Raw genomic sequence first — 23,615 nt, 5'->3', positions numbered from 1 at the left:
AATTCATATGAGGAAATTGAAATGGTTAAAAAGAGTGTATTTTAGTATAAATTTCTTGTAATTCAGAAGAACTGTGTAGTCATTACCTTCCCTTTGTATAGATACTACCAGGGGTAGCCTAATTAGCGTATAAGTAGTGTAATAGATTGCATCCAGAGCCTGTCTTTTTCTGTGTGTCATATAAATCTTTCTCTTACAGCCATGCACGCAGTCATGCTCTGTATACATCTCTGCTGCCTGTAATAGTCTTGTAGGTTATCATAAGCTGAAAGTCAGAAAAGAAATGTTTAAGAATCGAATTCCTGGATGTAGGCATTAAATTCTTTAATGTAGGCATTCTGTTCTTTAACAGAAGTTTCTTAAGTATTGACTGAACAGACAAACACCCTGAAGATTATGATTCTGTTCTACAAATTCTGTGGGGTAGAATCTGGCACTCAGTAGCAAAGATGTAAACTCATCTAGATGATTTATTGTCAACAAGCTTTTCATTTCAATTAACAAAACCAAACAAGAGATGAAGTTTTCATTAATGTTGTGCTAATTATTGTTAAACGTTATGTTATCTTGATTCTTGCTTTGCTTGCATTAACTCAGGGGTGAAGTGTTCCTTCTCAGATACAACTTGTTATTGTCTTAATTTAGAGAAGGCCAGTCAGTCTGAAGCATATGCTTAAATGATCTTCTACAAAGAAACCAGTTTTGTAATTTATTCTGCAAGTGGAGAGGTCACTCAAGCTGTGATGTCCCAGTGTTTAAAGACAGGCATCTAAAAAATGCTTTTAAAGTTGTCAGTTCTGACAAAATTTTCTCTGACTAAAAAAAATAAAATAAACTCAAAACCCCAAAGAGATACTTCATCACATTCTTTCTCTGCACAGGTTGTTACAGATTTAGCAGTCTAGAGTAGTTCCATATAAAACTTGAGAATTTTGATTAATTCTATTTCAGGTGATTAAAACCGAGACACTGTATTACTTGAGAAACTGTATTTAATTTACATATGGCTAGACACTTTTTAAAGACCCTGTATAGACTTTGGAAAACTCTAACTAATATGTGAAAATACAGAAACTCAAGTATTCAATAGCTAGATAACTTGAGCAGAAATAAGTAGCGTAAGGAAGGAGATTGTCAGGGGTTTGTTTTTTTTGTTTTTTTTTTTTTTTTTAATACTGCAGTTTATGCTTGGTTGCTGAAAATTTGTGCCACTATTCTCCTATACAGAACATGTCTCAAGTAAACCTCATTTTTTTTAACTGGAGCAGTCATTTGGAGCCTGTTTCTGTAAATGCTTTGATTAGGTTCCCTCAAGGTCATGCCTGGTAAACATTCCAATGCTTTGTAAAAAAAATTACCCAAATGCTTTCCAAGGAGTTATCTGAACATATATACTGCTTTTTGGTGGCTATGTGGATAATTCTGGCTTTGGCACTTGCTCAGCCATCAATAAAAGGAATTTATACTGCAGACTGAGTGGGTGAATTAGTCCATGTATTAGTAACTGTAACCAAATCAAATCCCAGTAACTGTAAACAAAGTAGAGAAAGTTCCTTTTAGAATAATGACAGATTTTTGCAGGACTGGACCCAGTTTCTGCATGATACTTTTTGATAAGTTTTGGTAAGTTTGTTTTCAAAAGGCCTCAAACTCCTGCCTACGTGTTTATTTTTTAAATGTTAGTGAACTTGAGATAGAGATGCGCATTTGCAGCATCAGGTTGTATGGTCTATTCTGGGAGTGTGCTTAGAGTTTGCATTTATTTCATTCAGCAATGGTTTTGGGAAAATGTAAAATCAATGGAACTTAATTTCTGTCCTGGAACAGGTGATGGGATGATACCAAAGTCAAATACTGGAAGTTAAGGAAAGTATCTCTGTGACCAAGGTAGTAAGGAATTGTCCAGATTGCAAATACCCTGCTTCCGTAGGATTAGATAAAACCTTCACAGTGGTGATTGTGAGGTATTGGAACAGGTTTCCTGGAGGGTTTGTTGAAACTCCATCCTTGAGGACACTCAAAACTTGTCTGGACTGGACTGTGCAACCTAAACTTACTTCAAGCATGGCCCTGCTTTGAGTGGGGAGTGGGACCAGATGACCTCCAGAGATTCTGACAGGTTAAATTATTCCATGATTGTATGATGCAATGCATTCTGATTAGATATTTCTTCTGCCTCACTGTCCGTGAGACATAAGAAATTAGCTCAATATGTTCAGACCCTTTTGGACTCTGAATGTCTGTCTGGATTTCCAGCACTGTAGTATTACAGTATTTTTTTGTCAGTTTCTGGTAATGGTGACAGTAATTGAAAATTGGAGTTAAGAAAGATGCTAAATACTTTGCAGCCCAAGTGGAGACAAACTGGCTAGTCTAAGAATTTCCTTTTGGTCTTTATTGCTGTTGAAAAAGAGACTGAAATTGGCTTGGGGAGTGTAGATGCAGTTAGCAAATAAAGCACAGAGAGGTGGTGAAGGTTGAATGATCTGTAATGAACTGACTAAATGACTGCAACTTAACTAAACCAAATGCAAGTACTGGATGAGGAGATAAAAAACAATTAAAAAATCTCATATTTGGCCTCTCCATGGGAAAAGATTTTTCTGGGAAGATCTAGTCTGACTTTGTGCTGGAGTGGTGTATGTAAAAAGAGTATTTATTTTATTGTGATGCTGATCACATTGTTGTATTTTCTTATTTCTAATATGTGAGCTCTTTGAAATGATATCAGTACATGAGAGTAAATTATTTTAATGTGTTTACATCCCGTAAAATGTTTTTACTGGAGCTCAGCAATTACAAGCTCTATTTATGTAGATAATTTTATAGAGTAAGAATTAAAACTTAGTTATTTTTGAATATATAGAAGTGGTTTGGAAATTCTTTATGAAGTGTAGTACAAATTCTCACACAAGAAAAGGCGTGTAAATGCTGCAGGGGACCTAACATTGAAACACACATATGAATAATATATTAGTTGATATACAGAACATATAATTAAAATTGAAAGAGTAAAGCAAATTTATGAAATATTTAAACTGAATAGTGAAGAACACTGCAGAGAATTAAATGCATTTCTTGGTGGGTTTTTTTTGTTTTTTTTTTTTAGCTTGACATTTATATGCTACCAATATGTAGCAGTTTTTCTGGGGAGTATGTTTCCCACACTGAGAAATTCACTTGGTCCTTACACATGCAGCAAAGCATAGCTAAAGCAGTAGTTTATAGGGATGATAGTAAGATTTTTCTCAGTACAAAAGGGTAACCTTCCATCACCAAGTAGAAATGGAAATTACTGAAATAGGTGTTAGAATTTAGAATAAAAATAGAGTAATTAAAAGCAATGTGACATCTTCGAGCATAACCTTTGTCATAAGAAAATCATGAAATTATTTAAATCTAGTTTCCTCTTGATTTGAGGGGGGGGTTGTTGGGGTTGGGGTGGTTTGGCTTTTTTGGTTTCTTTTTTTTTTGTTTTCTAAACTGCTGAGATGTATTATATTTTGTCATCACCTGCTAAAATTGTACATTTCTTTGAGAAGTCAGAACTACATGTGTTCAAGAGGACCTTAGTCTTGTCTGGAATTACAAATGCATGTCTTTGAAAATTGCAAGTTTTAATATCAGATATAAATTGAAGGAATGATTTTACATGTCTTTCTATTGTAGTGATTAAAACATCTGCTGTAATACCTTTCTGCCCTCAGAATAAAGCCAGTGTCTTGATTTGAACAACAGGCTACGCTTTGTAGACAGTTTTCTTTAAGAAAATTCAGTGATAGGAGCTGAAGGAATCTGCTGCTTTATATTTCATGCATAAGGAGGAGGTTTTGATACTGAAGAAATCACTATAAAGCATGGAAGATACTAACAATTAAAGTAGGCATGTTTGCAATGAGAATAGGTGTGGGATTTGACTGAGTGCCAGATCATGAATTTCTAGCCTGTCTGCCAGTAGTTTGGTGTCTTTCTGGATGCCCTTGCAGGGTGTAACAATAGATCTCATTGCATAGATGGGTAGTTGTTAATTTATGTTCATTAAGATATTTTTAAAGCAGAAGAAAATCAAGGCTATGTTTTAGTACATCTATTTTTTCTTTTTCTTTTAACTACCTAAAGTCTTTAGTTCTATTTTAAGTGGTTTTTGTGGTTCTGTGCTACTTACTTGTGACGTCATATTTGGTCTTTTGGCTTAATAAGAGGAGTAATGAGAAATATAGCAGGAATTTAAATTTAAAGGGGAACAAAAATACTGTTGTGATCTGGTTTTCTTCTGTTTATTATTTTAATGGGTTTCTTTTTTCCACCTCTTGTCTTGTCTATATCCTTGTCAAATAAAGGCCAAGAAACACCAGGTCTTTCTAACAGAGACGTATGAAAGCAACATGAGAGAGCTGGAGCTACTCTTGGACAGCTTTGCTATGTCAGGCCAGCGGACAGCAGGTTAGTTGAAGGTATAAAATGACAGATGCATCTGTCAGTGTTCCAAAGTCACTACATTGTGGGAATTCTGCAGATGCCTCTTGCATTCCCTCTTCTCAACATGCTTTGATTTGATGACATGATAAGAGCAGTTCTCACAGCAGTCAAATGGCCTTGCTAGCTGAGAAAGGGTGACGGAGTGTGGACCTGCTGTTGTCAGCCCAGAGCTTGATTTACAAATGCTGGGGTGTATATGATCGGTCAGAAAAGGGCTCACTTGCTGTGCTCTAAATCCAACTGAGAAAAAAGTCCTTACAGTATACCTGCAAAGGGAACAGATGTTTTGCCTGAACTGAGCCAAATTCTGAGGCAACCTTCAGCAACTTAAAGGTCATATATTCAAAAGGTTGTGTAGGACACATGATGTAACACAGTATTTTTTGCTGCTGGTTGTGGACTAGTACTGTATTGCATTCATTGGATCTTATACAGAACAAATATTTTTCTATTTTCATTAAAATTAATTGCAGGTCAGTGGCCATCACTCTGCAACCTAGCTTTATATGCAAGTATTGTATCAAACTCAACAAACTGCTGACTGCTTAAACATTTGAAATAGTGGCTAACATAAACAAGCTGAACTTCAAAGCTACTAATTTTTTTAAAATATGAAAATATGAAAATAGTACACTTCTGAAGATCTTCATTTAAATCTCTCTGTAAAAGTTTTCTCTGTGGGTTCCTTGTAGAAAATCGCACACTAGACACAAAATGCTTCTAGCTTAAAGTGGAAGGCAAAATGTTGCTTAAAGAGCAAATGGGTTTATTTTATGTAAATTGCGATTATATGTTTCTGTACTTCATTAGAAACGGTAGACATAAATGGGTCATGTAACACCTTTAAAGGATGATGCATTTTTTTGTATCTTCACGAAAAGATTTTTTTTTTTTAGGGCCTGGTACTGTCAAAATTGAATAAAGGAACTTCTTGAGGTTTCTGTTGTGCTTAAAAGCCTAACCTTCAATCTGTGATGCATTGATTTTCTCACGTGGATTATATGATTTTTTTGTTTGGGAACTGGTATCAGTTTTATTCTGTAATTATAAATTTAATTCCTGTGGGTAACACCTGTAGGTTTACGGTAGATACGTCAGACAGAAAAGCTCTTCAAATGGTATGTTTTCCTCAGTCTTGCAAAATTCCACATGCCCAGAAGGGTTTCAGCAATTCTGGGGGGAGCTGGATGCTGCTGCCAAAGTGCAGCTTCCAAAACAATAATTGTCTTTTGGGTAGGTTTTCTGTTCTCACTGGTGGTAAACCTTGCAAAGAAACAACTTTGACCTGTTTCTATGATATTAGGGATTCAATAACAGTAACTTCAGTATTAATTTGCCTTTTTTAAGGTAAACTTTGAAAGTTTTTTTTTAAAAAGAGATCTTATTTCTTAAGCTTCAGCATCTCTACAGAGACTCCGTTGAGGCAGAAAGTCAAATTTAACTCTGCTGTGCATTAAGTCTTTACAGCTAACATTAAAATATTAGAACATAGATTAAGACATAGGTTGCACATAGATTGAAACATTGATTAAGTTCTACATATATAATACACTTCTAAATGTGAAACAAATTTTAATGCTGTTGCCTTGCTGTGTTGTACTTACAAATTTATTATGTAACAGTATTTCTTGCAGTTTTCAAGAAAATGTTTAATGTATTTGAAATGGGAATGCCTAGGTGCAAATAAAAGTGAAAATCTTAAATAAGTCTTTGTAGTCTAATTAGCAGATTGGCTAGCAGGGGCTATAAGAGCCACATGTGGCTGGGCAGTCTTTCTTGGTGTTGTTTTTAACTTTCAACTCAAGTGGTTGTGAGGTCTGCCTAAAAATCTGTCAATATGAACGTCCAGCCCCTTCACTTTTATGCTGAATGGGCAGTGATTATTTGGCTATATGGGAAAAAGAAGAGAAGATTACGAATAAATGAAGTATTTTAAAAGGTTATTTTGTTTCTTTATACAGTCAAAAATAACGAGCATAAATCCATGCTCTCTGCTTTTAAAGTGACCTTTATATATTTTCCACAGCACTGTTATTCTCACTGGGCAATTTGCATGATTTCAGTTTGTCCCTGTTCAGTTTATCATATTTTGTAGTTATTCAGCAACACGGTTTATGCACGGGGAAGCTTGTCTTCATTTCAGGGGGAAAAAAAAAAAAAGGGATTCTGGTTGTAGTGATCTGGAAAAGAAAGAAGTGTGCTGAGTATGAAGTGCTAAAAGTGTTAGCTGATTTGAGTTAGCGTCACCATTTAACAGAGGCCACCAGTACTGTTTTGGTCAAAAATCCAAACCACACCACCGTATGAGCTGCTATGAAGAAAACGATCCTATACAGACCCAGTACCATTAGTAGAAACTCTGAAGCAGCAGACTGAAGAGTGTACTCACTTGTATACCTCCTGTCATGTTCCCACTGAACCTGGCATTTTCCCAGAATTCTTCCCCCAAACTTTTAGGTGATACTGGGCAAATGTTTCAAGTGTTGTTTCTCTTTCTCTTATTGCTGGCATAGGACCTCTCCAGCAAGAGAATGCTGTTTGGATTATGTTGCATGTCTCCTGTGTAGGTATCTGATGATAGACAAGATTTAGCCAGTATTAAAGCCATAGTCTTGTTTTCAGCTAGTGTAGGAAGGTGGAATCTGGTATTTCTGTTAGCAGACTGGGTTGCCTAGAAAATGCGGTTGCAGCAAAGGTGAGGATTGCCCGCATAAAAGGTTTAGTGGCAGAAGTCTTTTTTTGGCAACCATGATGTAAATTAGAGATAATTTAGAGGTATGTTTCGGTGACAGCATTGCAGGTTGGATCTGTGGAGATGTAGATACATTGTTTAGACAGCTGGATGAAAACTATGGAATGGAAGACAAACCCTAGATTGACTCATTTTTACTGAATGAAAATTGTGAGTTACAAATTCACTAGAGGTATAACTATGGAAGATGATGCTTTCTTTTTTCTGTGCAACAACATGACCATGAAATGTTCCTGCAATGCATAGTAGTGAGAAGTTGCTCTTGTAGTGGAGAAGATGGAACTGGAGCCCTGTGCATCTTTAACTATAGCTGTGGCTAAGTGATAAAAGTGATAGTAAGATGTTACTACTCACTTTCTTAAATGTGAAATCTAAACTTCTCACAAAAAGTCAGATTTTATGAATTCTTCTTTGGTTGATTTTAAGTGTAGCATTGCTATTTGTGGCATCTCTAGGAATTGAGATTTGGTTAAGGGCACTGGAGTCTTATTAAGAAAAATTTGCTTTTCCCTGACTCTGTAGACCTTTAGAAACTCTGCTAAATAAGTGTCCACTGGAGTGTCTGATAGGACAGAGTAGAAGTCTGCCACTGGGACGTGCGTTCACTTTAAATTCACTTGTGTGCTCTATCACAGATCTTGCTCCAGTTACTGAAAAGATCTTGTAAACCTTCATTGGTTTGACTAAATGTGACTTTGACAGTGATGGTTGGCTGGCACATCAAAGGGAAAAGTTAGTGTCCAATCTGAACAAAACTGTATGCCTTCTGGTATTATCAAAGGGTTGGAAGACAAGAGGCTAACTAATATAAAAAAACCCCAGCTGTTGACAATATTTTCTGACTTGTGCATATGTGTAAGTTCTCCACTGACTACCACTGGTGCATTATGCATAGCCTGCAGGACAAATCTATCGTTTTTGTGTAATGCTTTGGGTAGACTGTCATGCTTATTAGATAAAACTAACCTTAGGATTTGAAAAAAAAATAATCAACCAACCAAAAAAAACAAACAACCAAAAAACCCCAGACAACATGCAAGTCTGTAGGTACACCTCCTTTAGCTGACAAAATTTTATGCAGGCCAAAGAAAAGGCTTAGAATTTAGTATCTGATTTGGCTTTGAGCTAGGTTAGCTGCTTAGTGTCACTGACCTTTCAGAGGTGATTAACGTTTGTATAATTGTTCAGTTCTGCTAGGAGTCATGACTTTAGCCTCTTGAGTTCAAATGCCACATATTTTTTTCACTTCTTTTGCAAAATGAGGATGCTATTAATGTTGATAAACAGTGCTTGCTTATAGAACATGAACATGTTAAGACTCTTGGAAAAGTTGATACTATAATTTATTACAAAGTAAGTTTGTAAATGCTGCATACTAATATAAATAATGCTGAGAAGAAGAATCTGTCAATAACCTCGTGTTTTGCTGTAACACAAGAAAAAAATTAGTAATTTGTTCTTGGAAATTTAATATCAGCTGACATCTTGTGACCTCTTGATCAATATAGTGTTGTTTTGCTTTCTTAGCACATTGTACTGTGGGCAATGGAATGCTCAAACTTGTTCATATGTCCCTAATTAAGGCAGTCAGATCAGAAGTCTCTGTCTAAAGGTTTAATAAATAAGTGTAGTGTGTGTATAATGGATATATCTGCTTTAAGATTTATAATTGAATTGTTATGTAAGACTCTGCAGACAGATAATGATAATAAATTTTTTTTTTTATTATTTCCTTTGGAATGAAATTCAAGATCATTTAAAAGGTTTTTAAGACCTCTCCAAGCATAACATAGTCATGTGATCTTTGGCTCGGTAAAGCTTTGAGTAAATGAAGTACTACCTTATAATGTGCATGCTTAGTCACAACAGCAAAATGATTTCAGGAAAAGTGTAACATACGTGAACTTTCAGGCAACATGTTTTTCAAAGTGTGTTATTATGTGGTTTTAAAGTTGGCTAGTCCGACTGAATGACACAGACTCGATCACAGTAGAAATTACATGTGAGACTGCATACTAAATACGTTAGGTAGGAATGTAATCTAGAATTTACAGTTCTGTATCTGTATTAAAACTTTCATACAAATGTCTTTCAGCTGTATTTGCTGTGAAAGTATGGCTGTGCGGCTGCATCTCCTATGGCAAACAAGGCTGCTGCTTAGTATTTTGTATTGTCATTGATGCACTGACTAATTTTAATACCTCTCATGCAGGGCAAGTAGTTTTTTCTCTGTGGCTTTAAGGCTTAATTTTCATTCTGTATTTTCCTTCAGGCACTTGTAAGGACAAAGATAAACCTTCGAGCCTCGCTGTCCTTGAGACTTTGAGGTGTACCTTGACAGCTTACCAGAACAAGCTGGAAGATACGTCTAATGAGGTAACACTTGCACTGTTTGGCTCTGTGTATTGCCTTCGGCCTGCAGCAGTGCATATGCTTTGCTTGTAAAAAAGGTCAGAAGAATGGGAATGTTGAGTTGACAGCTTCACGTGTACCTGAAGAAATAATCTCTGTCACTGCTCTTTCGCTAAGCTAAGCCCTACAGTGGAGTTTCACTTAAATTCGGGGGACAGGGAGAAGAGGTTTTTTCTTTTTAGTTTAATCTGGTTTTGTGTTCGTATTAAACCTGTTGGGGTCATTATTTTAAATGAATTTTCAGGAAAACAAACCCCTGGTATCTAGAATTTCAGTTAAAAGATGATGATTTAAGGATTGGGCAGTGTATACTGCAGTATTCCTAAACATACAACACTTGAGCCTCAGCACTCTTTGATATTAGTTACGTAAATGTGCCTGCCCTTGTACATTTAGAAAGTGGCATAATTTTCTGAGATGTGTGTTTATGATGAAATCTCTTTTGGTGCTATTTTGAGGTCTTTTCAAGTAAAACAGGACTGTAACAATACTTGTAAATTATCTAGGACAGTAATGGAACTATTTCAATTTTGGAAGTCTTACCCTTGAAAAAAATCGAATGTTTTCCATGCAGTCCTACTAGTCTTTATTTCACTGACTGAGAAGTCACGATCTTGCATTTATTGTCTCATTTTTATTGCTAATGTGATTAAATTAATTCTCTGGGGTGTAAATGTTCTATGAATTGGTGGCTTTAAAGGCTGTAGAGAGGAGTTAACTGCACTGTTAAAGCTGTCTGTGCAAACTTGTAATTCACTTGTCTTTGGATAAAACTGGCAAATACAGGAGGGCAGGGTCTAATAGATAAGATTGTAAAAATGTCAGTAGTGTTTTTTAATTTCTAGGTTTTGTCTTCTGTTTTGGCAAATGCATAGTCTAGTTAGTCACAACATTTAAATAAAGAAAAAAAAGAAAAAAATAAAAAACTCAGGCAAAAAGTGTGTCAGCTTTGCCCTTTTTACTGGGAGGAGAATGGTCTCCTGCAAGACCTTTGAGATTGTTCAGTGGGCACAAAAATAAGTGACCATGGAAACAATTATACTTTTGCAAACAGCAAGCACTGTTAGGTATCTCCCAGTGAGATAAGAGAACTGTTGTGCATAGTCATTATGAACCTCTTCTGAGACCCAAGTCTGGAAGCTGAAGAGTAACTAGGAACATATTACCCACAGCGAATTGTTATCTGGGAGGGGGAATGTCACGTGATAGGCAGCACAGTTGAAAAGTCGACTCAGCAGGCTTTGGCTTAGTGATGTGCTTTGTTGTGAAACTGTGCCAGAGACAGCAGTGGGGAGACCAAGGGGGTGGCTGCTAAGAAAGCAAAGAGAGTATTCTGACAGAAAGAAGAATGAACTGTCAAGGAAAATAAATCGCAAGCAGAGCAGGACCAACAGATGACCTGCCACAAGACTTCCCAGTAGGGCTGCATGTGACTGACCCTGAAGTTGTCATATGGAGCCAGAGATCACCAAGCACCTTCATGGTGCACAGAAAGGGCAGTGCTCTGTCCTTCTTGATTATCCCCACCCCCATAGATAACACTGCTTTTGGCTTTTTGTATATTAGATATGTTTAGTAATAAAACTTTTTAATAATACAATAATGCACAAAGGGACTATGAAGAGCACTGTGCAATAAAAACAGAATGTTTTAATACACAGCGGTAAGGGCTTAGTTTTGAGTAATTACGTAGTGGTTCTTTTTATAGATTTTCAACAAGACCCTGCGTATTGATGGAGCTATTAATATATGTATACACCTGTATGTATGTGTGAAATATGCTGGTAAACTTGTCATGTGTCACCCCTGACTTACTGTGTTAAACATTAGATTAAACAATCTAGTTCATTTGTGTGACTGAATGGTGTATAAGTGTTTTGCTTTTGGCAGATAACAGGCTTTCAACTCTCTGTATAGTGCAGGGGCTAGAATATTTTTGGGGAGAGAGAGAACACTAGTAAACCAGCAAAAAGACTGCAAATATTCCAGTAGCATTCTGTAATTTACTGTAATTATTTCTAAGGGTTCTGCCAAGTGTCCTGATTTGAGATAAAACAAAAACCTAATTTCCAAAGTAATTTGTAAATTTTGTAAATGGGTTATTTTACTTCTGAGTTGCCCCTTAATGCTTAAATACCAGCAGTAACCTGAACTATAATACATTTCTATTCGATGCTTTCTTTCAGACATTTGTATTGCTAACTTCATCATCAGATAAAGACGCAGATTATAATGATAATTTCGTTATCTTTTTTGAAAGTGGAAGGTGAAGCTAGTACATGTACTGATCCTGAACTACCTCTAATGTGGTTTCTTGTAACACCACAAATAGTTCAGTAGTTACAACACGTCTTGGGAACATGGGTGCTTTTTATGGGTATGTGAGTACTGTCCAGCACTCCATAAAAAGTAGAGACCAGGATTGTAGCTCGACAGTTTCTGCAAAAGGCCACTGACTTTGAGAACTTGTTTTCTCAAACCACTGTCCAGATCATAATCTGAATTTATTACATTTTCAGATGTGTTTCAAAGTTTGTGTTTTTGTCAGGTATTTTGAAAGTTAATGGGAGATTTAATAGTGGACTCAGTTTTGGATTCTGCCACTGCTGTTTATCTTAAATCATTATAAAAATCTTAATGCTTTTGTAATAGCACATTATTGTATGGAATGTAAATATTGTCAAAGGAATTGGAAACTTTTTTTTTTTCAATTTATATACATTATTCTTGTATTCAAGGGATTATGTAGCTTTTTTGTAAAAGCCTGTTTGACCTCTCTATTTTTCACAGCTTGGGAAGTTAGAGGCTTTGTGTGAAAAGATGACTAAAGAACTTGAGATATCCAAAGACAAAATGTGTGCTTTAAGTGAAGACCTTAAGGTATGGTTTCAGGAATTTACATAAAATTTGAAAGTTCTGCAAAGAATGTATTTTTCTGGATTTATGGTATCTTTTTACCTTATCAGAGTAAGTCTCTCTGTTGTTGTATTCTGTTGAGCAGGCGAGTTTACCTTGCAAGCTTGTGTGAAGTCATGCTGCTTTATGCTGGTTACCACCTTAGACTACCTAACTGATCCTTTCTGATCATAACTGGTTGCACTTCTGAAATAATTTGAAATAGATTTATTAATTTGCAAAGTATTGTTTTATATTGAAATCGGCATCAGTAATTTTTTCCTGTTACTTGTTTTTTCTCAAGAAAAGGGGAAGAAAATTTAATTACCTCTGTTTGTATGAAAGCACGTTTTATTAAAGATGTCCTTCCCTTTGTTAATTTTTGTCATGTCTATCAGACAAGTTAATGCATGTATGAAGCGTCAGGTCATCCTTAACAGTGTGCAACCCAAAATTTCTTAAAGTGTAAAATCTACCTGCGAACTGATAAAAATACTTGAGAACTCTTTTATTTAGTTTCTGAACAAGAATTTTTTTGATCTCTGTTTTTGGCTGACACACCACTTTAGTAATGTCCTGTCTGGTTACCTCAATGGCCAAGGGAATGAGGAAGTCCTGAGGTCATGGTTAAACTTAATCTCCCAACTGGCAGTATATTATATTACTGCCAAAATAGAACGTCTCTATTCCCAGTGTTTCTCAGATTCTTTTGCTGGGAATATGCTGCTTTATCACTTTAGTCACAGAAGCTTCTGCAACACTCACTGAATCTTCATACTAATTGATACTTGCATCTGATCTCCTGTCATCTGATTGGAACTCTCTTTACCAATTTATGTTCAGAGGACTTAAGTCCTTCTGTTGCAGCACCTTTGTAAGGCACCTAAAAATTTTCCAACTGATTGCAACAGATACTTGTATTCTTCATGCAAAAACTGAGTTTGCTACACACAGATGGTGATGGTTTTATGCACTTCACTAGTTTCTCTTTAAATTTTTGCTAATCAAACTGTATATATCAATGCAGACTAGATCCAGTCTGACAGCATTTGTGTGACAAAACTGACATTGCTTTAATCTTTTAGTATTTTCATTTAGAAGAATAAAAGTTGTCACTGTCTGATGAATTTAGAATTATCTTTCCTATTATATTTCCCATATAAGCAGCTATGATTTTATGGAAAACAAGCAGTGCATTCAGTTTGACCTATAGCAAACTTTAGCAGTGCTGGAAGTGCAGTGCTTGTAGGAGTGGAAAGCATGTGTATCTGTCCACTCCATCTAGGCAATTTTCTGACTGAAAAGGGGTAGTGTATTAAGTTCTTTGTTTACCTTGTGAGATTTGGTACTGGTAATGTAATGATTGTATTTATGACCATTGCTGATTACTACTGTCTTCTGATGGTCCAGTCTCCAAAGAGAGTCCTTGCATTTTTTTACTGTGCAGGCAAAGAATACAGTGGGTAACAACAGATGTCTGTGTTGTCTACTTACTCAGCTGTGATGAATCAAAAATTTACTTGGGAACATAATGTATCTTTTCACTAATTCTGAGAGCTCTTTACTCTGTGGAGGATAACTTGCGTCCATGCATTCTGCATCTCAGTTGTGGGGGTAGAGGGGATTCAAAAGGTCACTGCATCATGGAGGTTTTAACTCTGAGATGTATTTCTGATGCCATCTAATTATAAGCTGTGGAGAAAGATTGTTGCTAGTTTTGAAATTCTATTATTGAAAGCTACTTAGCTTAGCCTGACGTCTTCTGAACACATGTGGCTATATGACTGTTTATTTCCTCAGATACTGAGCACTGGATTATGGTAACATTTTATAGAGTAAAATTCTTTTCTGTTCCATGCCTCTGTTCTACAGGAAGCTCAGGATAATCTAACTGATGCCAATAAAGAGTTAAATCATCTGCACACTAAGTGTGCAGACAGAGAGACTTTAATAGGAACTTTAAAAATTGAACTACTGAATGTACGGCAATGCTGGGAGAAGGAGAAAGTACGTGTCACAGAATCTGAAAATGAAATCCAGAAGCTTACCAGGGCTTACCAGAAGGATATGGAGGTATTACCAAAGACAAGATGACTGTCAAAGAGAGTCTTTATTTAATCTCAACTTTATACATTTACATACATCAAATGGTTATTCTTAGTCTTAACAGATTTATCCCCAAAATATGATTTTAAGATACGTATTTTGAAATATGTATTTAATATCTAGAAGATCTCAAGACATACTGTTTCTCCTTCCTTCTATATCAGAATTAATAACTTAACCCTTCCACTTTTCTGAATTTTTGAACGACTAAGTTTATTTAAAGAGCTATGCCTTGATGAACAATTATTTCTTTCTTTCAAATTGAAAGTTAACAAAAATGTTTTACAATTGGAACATACAATAGTCATCCTCATGTGTAGTTAATTACTGATTCACATGGCAATTTGGTAGATAGCAAATGTGGAGTTGAGGTTGTTTTGCCTGCATGACACAAACCCTAGAAATTCTTACTTGTTACTTGTTAGCTTCTTGTGATGTGCTGTATGTGGGAATTGCTGCACAAAGTCTTGTTTCAGAACTATTTTCTTTCTCCTAATATTTGTTTATAGATGTTAGTTTTATCACTTTTCCTCCCCCAATAAAGCAAAAAAGTACTAGCAATAGCAATGATACACTTTATCATGGTTGTGCATATTGAGCTCATTACTTCCCCAAGTTTGGACATGGATGCCAATTGAGTAAAAAGAAAACATTCTTTCCACCTCTTTTACAGTCTGGTATTTAATTTGTGTCCACATGAAGCAGCTGGAATTGTTATACACATCAGATAATGATTAAAGTGAAGGAAACTAGAAGCTTGGCTATATTGTAAAGTCAGCATGTCTACAACACTGTGGTTGCATTCAACATGTGTGAATTGATTTTGGGTCTTGGGGTCCCGTTTTCACACCAAATGGATAATTACCATCCTTGGTTTGTCACAGCTCAAGCAAAAATGTAATGGTGGTGGCACACTGTATTTTCAGTAAGGAATGAGGAGATCTGCTAGAAATAAAGTTTAAACTAAACTGCAGTTTTTTATTGCCTAAAAATACCATTGAGTAATTTTGAGAACATGCATTGAAGTATAATGGAAAGGCCTCAGAAAAAGCATAGTTCCCCATCTCAGTAATCTACAATTTCTTAATGTAAAGCCTCATCCAAGGCCTCTGGAAAAGAGTGGGAACCTTTACAATGGTTTACTGACTTTGACTTTGGCTCTGTTTCTTGTGGCTCTTGAGATACCAGCTTTCTATTGTTGTCTTAATTGAAATTGCTAAGTTGCATATATGTACTAAAAGGATGAAGGCTGGAATTTCTGTTGCGTGCTATTATTTTTACACTAAAATATTTATTTATATCTATTATATTTACATGAAAATGAGTGTAAATGAATGAGGCGTGGCTTGAGGATTTTAACTGGTGAAGCCATAAGTATATTTTTCACACATAATCCACACAAAAATAATTTTTTAAAGACTTTAGAGTGGTAATTGTATAAGCAGTGTGCTGTGCTGCTCAGCTAATCAGACACTTTCCTATGTGCTGTGCAGATACAGGAGGTGGATATAATTTGAATGTACCTGAATGTGTTAACGTGAATGATCAGATTGCATCTACTAATAGCACGGAAAGTTTTATTTGTATCAGGTACTAGTTGTGGCCACTGCAAGACTGGGCTGGCTTTATTTGTATACCATATCTAATCAGATTTTGTAATAACAGTTTCCTTACTCTGGCTTTAATATGTATGACTGCAAATATTAACAAGGGATTGAGGAATTTTGAAAAGATTTAGGAATGAGCTTTGTGGTTTTTTGAGCTGTGTGCAGCTCGCATTACTACACATACGATGCATCTCTTTGGATTATAACACTGTTCAGATACAACAGTTAATTTTTCTTTTTGTCTCAGGAGAAGCTAACCTTCCTCCATAGCTTATATCAGCGTTTGGTAGCAGGCTGTGTGCTTATAAAACAACCAGAAGGCATCCTAGATAGATTCTCTTGGTCTGAGCTTTGTGCAGTCTTGCAGGAGAATGTTGATGCCCTTATCTTAGACCTCAACGGGGCTAATGAGAAGGTAAGTGTCCTTAGGCACTAGCTACTGCTATTAAATTCAGTGACATTTGTCCACATCACAGTATCATTAAAAAGGACTGACATTCATCTTATTTCAAAAAGAATTTGGACGTTAATAATTCAATACCATTAATTATGGCTTGTCTACAACTCAGTTTGATGCCATTGCTGTGGGCATGTAAATGTGACTGAAGTCTGTATGAAGTCTCTAAGCTCCACTTTCTGTGCAGGACATGCTAATAGTACTAGCCAATATTAGCCACAGGGACCTAATTAAAAGAAAATAAATTAATCTTACTGATGAAGCAATTCAAAGAACTTAGTCATTTACACTAATAAAGCAAGTCTTTATTTTAGCATAAAACAGAAACAAAATGCACGTACTTCAGGATCTTCATCTTTAATTTTAATGTTTATGATTCAGAGGTATTATCTGAAAAAATGCTAGTGTGTTTATTTGGTTTAATTGTAACTTTTGGATTATGAAATTTGTTTCTAGAAATACAGTAGAAAATACTTATTTTCATAAAATATGTCAATATTTGTTTAAGGGAGAAGCCGTACTTTTCTGAATGATTTTAATATGTATAAGCTTACTTGGCCTTTCTCCCCAGAAATCCCTGTGTTTTCAGGAAAGAAAAGACTTATTTTTAAATAACTTAAACTGGCTCCAAAGGGTAACATATGCTACTCTTTAAGATTTCAGTTCATGTTCTGCCTGCATTTATCAGGCTAGTCTTACAGTCTAATACAGTGACTCCAGATCTTGGCTGCTCTGACATTTTGTTCTTGAGGCATAGGAGGGGAAAGCTCTTTCAGGAGTTTCTCATCTGCTGGAATTGTGGCCTCTCTTCTGGCCTGATTAAGGGGCAAGGGTGGTTACAGGGAATGGTTTTCACTTTTCCCATTGTTTAGTAAACACCCCAGCAGTCAGTGGAATTTAGTAAAGAGGGATTATGCAGATTGGATGTACGTTTCTATTTTCCTTTTGAAGTCAAGGAGGAAAGGGAATGTAAGGGAAGGGCTTGAACATTGTTGACAGTGTTTGGGGGGCTTGTTTATTATTGTTGCTTGCTTTTTAATTTAGTATGGTTATTGACATTGATTGTGAGGTCTCTAGGGCTCTTTTCATGTTCCTGCCGGCTTTTCAGGGATTTGGGGCAGTTACTTCTGTGTTACCTGCTTACTGAGAACAGGTTTTTTTCTCCTGCAGTTCTGTGTGGTCTGTCTGGGAGGTATCTTGCTGATATTCTAGTAACTAGTAACAAAGTATAGACATATGTATTTAGAGGTCATTGTTAACTTGATTCATTCCTCCATTTAGTTTGCATGGGACCTGCAAAGCTAGACCACAGAGTGAATCCCTTCATACTTGTTGAAAACACATCATAAACAAATGAACTACTTGGGAGAAAAACATTCTGTGCACTGAAATTTCATGAAATTATTTTAATACTGAATAATATGTGGAATGTTTCAACTTTCCAGTAAAACAAACAAAAAAAAATAATAAAGGGCAATTTTTTCATTATTACTTGCAACCCTTGCAAAATGCTGAAGAACTGGTATACTTGGGTTACTAATTTAGCAGCACAGGATTTACTGCACTTGTTTCAAAGTAATACGGGAAGTGTTTAGTTCAGGTTTCCAACAAAGAAGGCAACAGGTATATGCAAGGTGGTATAGGGATGACAAAACTGAAACCAAGGAAAATTCGTTATTCCTAAATAATGTCTTGGTTTTCTTGAAAGATTCAAGTAAGCAATCTGTTACGAAAGATTTTTACTTAGTATTAATAAGTGTGTTGAAGAAATTACAATTTGGTTTTTATGCTGGAATAGCCTGTGTTTAAACTAATATATACAATTAAAGTAAAAAGGTGTTTTGGGAGGTAAAAGAATTTTTTAAATTGCATGTCACACAGATATCTCACCTAGAATGTATTTGTAAGAGCAAGTCCGATACCGTGAAGGAGCTTCAGCAGAGCCAGGAAGATGCTTTTAGCGAAATGGCTGAACAGATGAAAGCACAGGAAAGCTGTTGGCAGAAACAAAAAACATATCTGGAACAGCAGTACTCTGGTCTCCTTGGGGAAGTTCATGCAAGGGCACAGGTATGGTGCTGTCAACGTCTGATTTTTTATTTTTATTTTTTCTTGTAAATATTTAATGGATTATTTCAGTACTTTTTAAGCTACTAACTAGTTTAAGGTTGTTTGGAATTTCAGTATATCTTTAAAATAATAATTAAAAAAAAAATAAAAACCCAACACGCCCCCACCCTCCACTAGTATTAATGTCACTTATAATAAGAAATGAATTACTGTGTTAAAACGTTCCAGAAATGATTTGTTTAATTTGGTGTAGCAGTTGCTATTGATTTTTTTTTTTTATTTTTTTATTTTGAGAATGTTAAAGCTGTAAGACTGAAATGCCCTATTCTAGGAATTTGTAGGGCAGCAGTTACTTTTTTGCTGTCCTGCTTTGCAAAGACTCTGTAGAGTAATGGTGATGTGGTGTCATGTGGTGATAAATTTAGATATATACATTCTGACCGATTAGCAGGTACATTTGTAGATTTCAGCAGTATCAAAGGACTCTGTTATACAGATACTACAATGAGCAGTGGTTCACAAGTGTAGGATTGTTGTCACTGATTGTTAGAAAAGTTATTTGCAATCTAAAATTTTCACTGTTATTCTACAACCTCAGTTCATTGTCTTTTCAGTTACATTCCTTTATATGTGTTCAGTTAAGTGTTATAAAATAGAGGAAATAAGGTACACCTTATTTGCTACTTTATCAGGAGAATGTATTTGACTCAGCTTTTGGGCTTGGAACTCTGTGTTCTGAAAGATGTATTTATGAAGTGTTCTTTAGACAGAGCAATTCATGGTAACTTCTTGGGAATGACTTAAAATCTCATCTATATTTTTTGCTTGATATTTACATTTCATATTGGATATTTGCAATACTAAAAACATCGTCGTAAGTAGAGTAAGTGGCATCCAGACTTATAGTAAGTTCTCCCAGCATCCTGTAGTTTCATCTTATGGAATCATTGCCAACAAATAGAATGATAACGTGAGACATCTGAATTTTAATTTTGAAAACTACTTTTCCTTCCTAAAGAAAAAGGGGACTTACGCAGTTTAGATTTCTACCTCCAATGGATGCTGGAAAAAAAAAAGGCCTGAGTCATCTCTTGTGGAATTCTTAGCGTACTGTGGAGAACTGGTGCTGAACCAGCCGGTCTTCGCAGCTGAATTGTGTAAACAGCTGTCAGAGCATGTACTGAAATCGTGGCTCTCTTTGGTGGAGAGTACAGTAGGCACGTATTCTAGAAAATACTTTCATCTGTCAACGTGCAGTACAGGACTACTGGGTTTCATAAAGGTAAATGCTTTCCCTTAGAAATAGATGGGCATGTTTTCTAGTCCAAATCGCATAGTGTTGGAGTACAAACTGATAGTGTTGTAATCTAGGCAGCGCATGTCTGTATACACTTACATGGTTCAACAAAACTTCATCTTGTCTTTTTTCCATCCTGTGTTCCAATTGCCTGCTTACCATTCGATGTCAGTCTGGGAAGACAAGAATCTTAATTTCTTCTGGATTTCTAATTTGTGACTGACTTTGGGCCTGCAAATACCAGACTAAGCCTTTACCTTTCTGGAAACCATAGGGTCCCTGGATGTCTTCTGTTAGGGCTATCCTAATCCTAATTGCTTGTTTTTCATAAGACTTGACTGTCTTATACCTTATTTGTCTGCAAGATCACTGTTCTTTTGGATCATAGGTGTGCAGACAGACTAACGTTGTAGCCTTATTTCCATAGGAAACAAGGAAGAATGTGCCCCAAGTTATGGAGTGTCTTCGAAGGGTCTTTCAGATATTACTGTGTGCCAGTGTTTACATAAACATAGAGAATGCAATATTTAGATTTAATTTCTTAACAAGGTTTATTCATTAAATTTTACAGGAAATTTATTCATTAAATTTTATAGGAAACATATAATCAGTGCAAGTGGAATATAATTTGCCAGTATTCTATATTTCATTGTAGACCTGTGGGTCTCGTCACTCTAGGACATTTATTCTAGCACTACAAGGAAACTGTAATAATTTGCTGTATTTTCCATCCAAAAAACTGAGTGTTAATTACAAGCAGTTCAATAAACTAATCCCTTGTAGGTGTTGGTCCCTTTCCAGAAAGGGAAGAGGAACGATTTTTGCTGTCATGCGCCAAGCTAATGGTACATCATAGGATGCATCCTTTTGTAACTTTGTCCTCAACCAGTGTTCCATGCCTTTTTATAGACACTTTCTCCTCAGAGAACCAGGGTTGAGACTTCTTTAGTTTTCCCAATTGTATGTTCCTGGTATGTGTACAAAGGCAAACTGAGACTGTCAGTTCAGACTCTCAGAAGTTAATGGAGAGCTCCAACTACACAGCAGTATGAGTAACATATGTTGGAAATTACATGTTTGGTTTCTTGGAGCTGTAGTAGAGCACAGAAAGTGGAGCTTTTCAGAATGGTCTCCTCATAATTAAATTGCAATACTGCAAACTCTGGAGGGTTTAATAGCAATGACACCTACTTCTGTATAAGGCTTCTGTCCTCAGCCGTACTGTTCAGGGTCCCTGACTGCAAGATTGAATCTATGGATGCTAATAGGTGCTACGTCAAAGCTGTTACTGTAGGTCAGATGGGCAATGTCATCAGGAAGCAGTTTCACTGTTTTTCTCTAGGATAGAAATTCCCAGAGTGGCCTTATGACAGAGCAGCAGTAAACAAGGCACTCTGTAGATACTGCTCTTCTTTGTCAGTGGTCTCCATGTTTGCAGAGTTAATGGAGCCTAAATTGCATATGCTTTTTACTTGCCTTTTGTAGCAGGAGCGCAGTCGTCTTGATTTGGTGGTGTGCCATTTTGAAAATGCTACTGTGCTTGTTCCTTAGCCTTACAAAAGTATTTATTTAGACTGTGCACAGTCTCATAGGAAATGTCCTCTGAATTTTAACTATCAGTTGTTGTTTATTATGTAGACATTTATTAATCTGTCCCCATTTAATTTTTTTTTGTGGCAGCCACTTAAAATAGAAGGGTTTTTTTCTGATATGCAAAAATGTGTTGAAAGAGAAAAATCCTGTAACTACTTAAAAAATACTAATTTTAACAGAAAAATAAAAGGTTTGATAAACAGGAAAGGGAAAAAGTCATTTAGGGAGGAAAAAACTCTTTCATTGGCGTGTTTTTTTGTCGTCGTTTGGAAGCCTTGCTTTTATAGCAAGGCTGGTGAAATAGCTAAAGGCTGTAGTATCTTGCAGTTGTATCAAAAGTCAGTGCAATCAGTGCCAAGGCAGAAGTACATGTAACTATACTGTTCCTGACCTACTGGGTGTCTTTGATAGACATGTATGGCCCACGTACTTAAAACACAGGAAAGAAGACAGTGGTGTTGATATTGTTAGATGTGTAGATGTACATTTTTAGAAAAATACTGAAATAAAGGAGAACCTCTTGAAGTCGTAGTGTCACTGTATTTCTAGTTTCCAGTTCTGTTTTTATGCCAGAAAAACAGGTACGGATAAAACAGTGTTGCTAGTTGCACCTGTTTTTTTGTTAAGGATTCTTGGAATCCACCAAGCTCTGCAACCCAGTGAGGTGTCCCTCAAGCTGGCTTGCCAATATTTAGGAAGAAATTTTGTCCCTTTCAAAAACTGTGCTTTTAAGCTTTGGAGAAAACACTAGAACCAGTGTGGGGTAAGACAGAAGCAATTATTAGCTGGTAAAATGAAGATACTTTCTTACAAAACTTTCACATTTCTCTAGTCAGAGATCGTCTTGTTCAATTTTACATATTACCATATAACCATAAGCATAAAAACACTAAGCTCTTTTTAAAAAATAAGGTTTAATTAGCCAGAGCACTGAATGTTAGTATTGCTGCCCAACAACCCTGTAGGGATCATACTTTGTTTACTCAGATATTGGCCTTTCACCTATGATGGCCAGAAACCGTAAGTTGTTTTCTAAGTTCAGCTTACCTTTTCAGTTCCTTCCAGTCATGTTATCGGGGTTTGTTGTTTTTTTGGGTTTTTTTTTCTATAAAAATCAAACACTGTAAATAATGCAGTAGCACTGAAAGTATTGTATATGTTCGTACTTAATTTTAGAGTAGTAAGAGACATATAAGGCCTCTAAATTGTTTCTGTAATTAAATCTTTTAGTTACCTACTCAATTTTTGTATTACTGAAAGTACTTTAATAATACTACAAATTCTTCCTCTTCCAAAAAAAGTCTGAACTGACTAGGGTACTGCTCTGTAGAAGCATGGAATCTTTTATTTCCATTCTAGGGAGAGCTATGTATTTTTTTTATCCTGTTGTGCTTGCAGTGTGGAGGATGGTTAAGAAACTACGGTGCCCCCCTCTCTGCTTGCTTGGGACCTGTACCAAATAGAACACATGGGAATGTGTTTGAATTATACCAGTTTACTTCTCTTTTGGACACTGCTGACAGAAATAGCCTCACCCCACTTTTAACAAAATTGCTTATAGCTCTAAGAGAGGTAGCTAACCTTAGCGTAATCCTCTCTTTATCATACAGACTTGACATTCCATTCATGTTTGGTTTTTTGTGTTCCTGTATTATAAGTGGAGCATAAGCATTTAAATTGAATTTGTGGGTTCTTTGTGAACAGTGCCTAAAATTTATCTCTGGGTCTTGTTTAAATGTAGCCTCAAGTGGTTGTTCGAATCACAGAGGACTCTCATGCATCAAGAAGCCAGTCTAAGTCTCTGAGGTCCCAGCGTAGGGTCTTGATTCCTGTACAAGAACTGCATGTTATCAAAAGCAACCAGTCTGTGCATGGTCTAACCTTAGTCCTGGCATTCCCTGGCTTGTTAGTGTCTTCATTTTGCTACCTGGTTTACTGTTTTTAATT

The 23,615-nt window shown here is 36.1% G+C and overlaps 1 protein-coding gene across 1 annotated transcript in view; it reads left to right on the top strand.

The window, feature by feature from the left end:
- Positions 1–23,615, top strand: part of CCDC171 (coiled-coil domain containing 171) — a gene marked incomplete at its 3' end in the record, with an annotated part of 86,363 nt that overhangs the window by 2,713 nt on the left and 60,035 nt on the right. The window contains exons 2-7 of the mRNA XM_010023169.1: positions 4,341–4,443; positions 9,504–9,607; positions 12,434–12,523; positions 14,411–14,611; positions 16,499–16,666; positions 18,590–18,778. Of these exons, the coding sequence (XP_010021471.1) occupies positions 4,341–4,443; positions 9,504–9,607; positions 12,434–12,523; positions 14,411–14,611; positions 16,499–16,666; positions 18,590–18,778 (855 nt within the window). The remainder of the gene's footprint in view (positions 1–4,340; positions 4,444–9,503; positions 9,608–12,433; positions 12,524–14,410; positions 14,612–16,498; positions 16,667–18,589; positions 18,779–23,615) is intronic.

The sequence above is a fragment of the Nestor notabilis genome, unplaced genomic scaffold, assembly GCF_000696875.1.
Source record: "Nestor notabilis isolate BGI_N333 unplaced genomic scaffold, ASM69687v1 scaffold10451, whole genome shotgun sequence".
Lineage (NCBI taxonomy): Eukaryota > Metazoa > Chordata > Aves > Psittaciformes > Psittacidae > Nestor > Nestor notabilis.
This window is presented reverse-complemented; position numbering and strand designations above follow the sequence as displayed.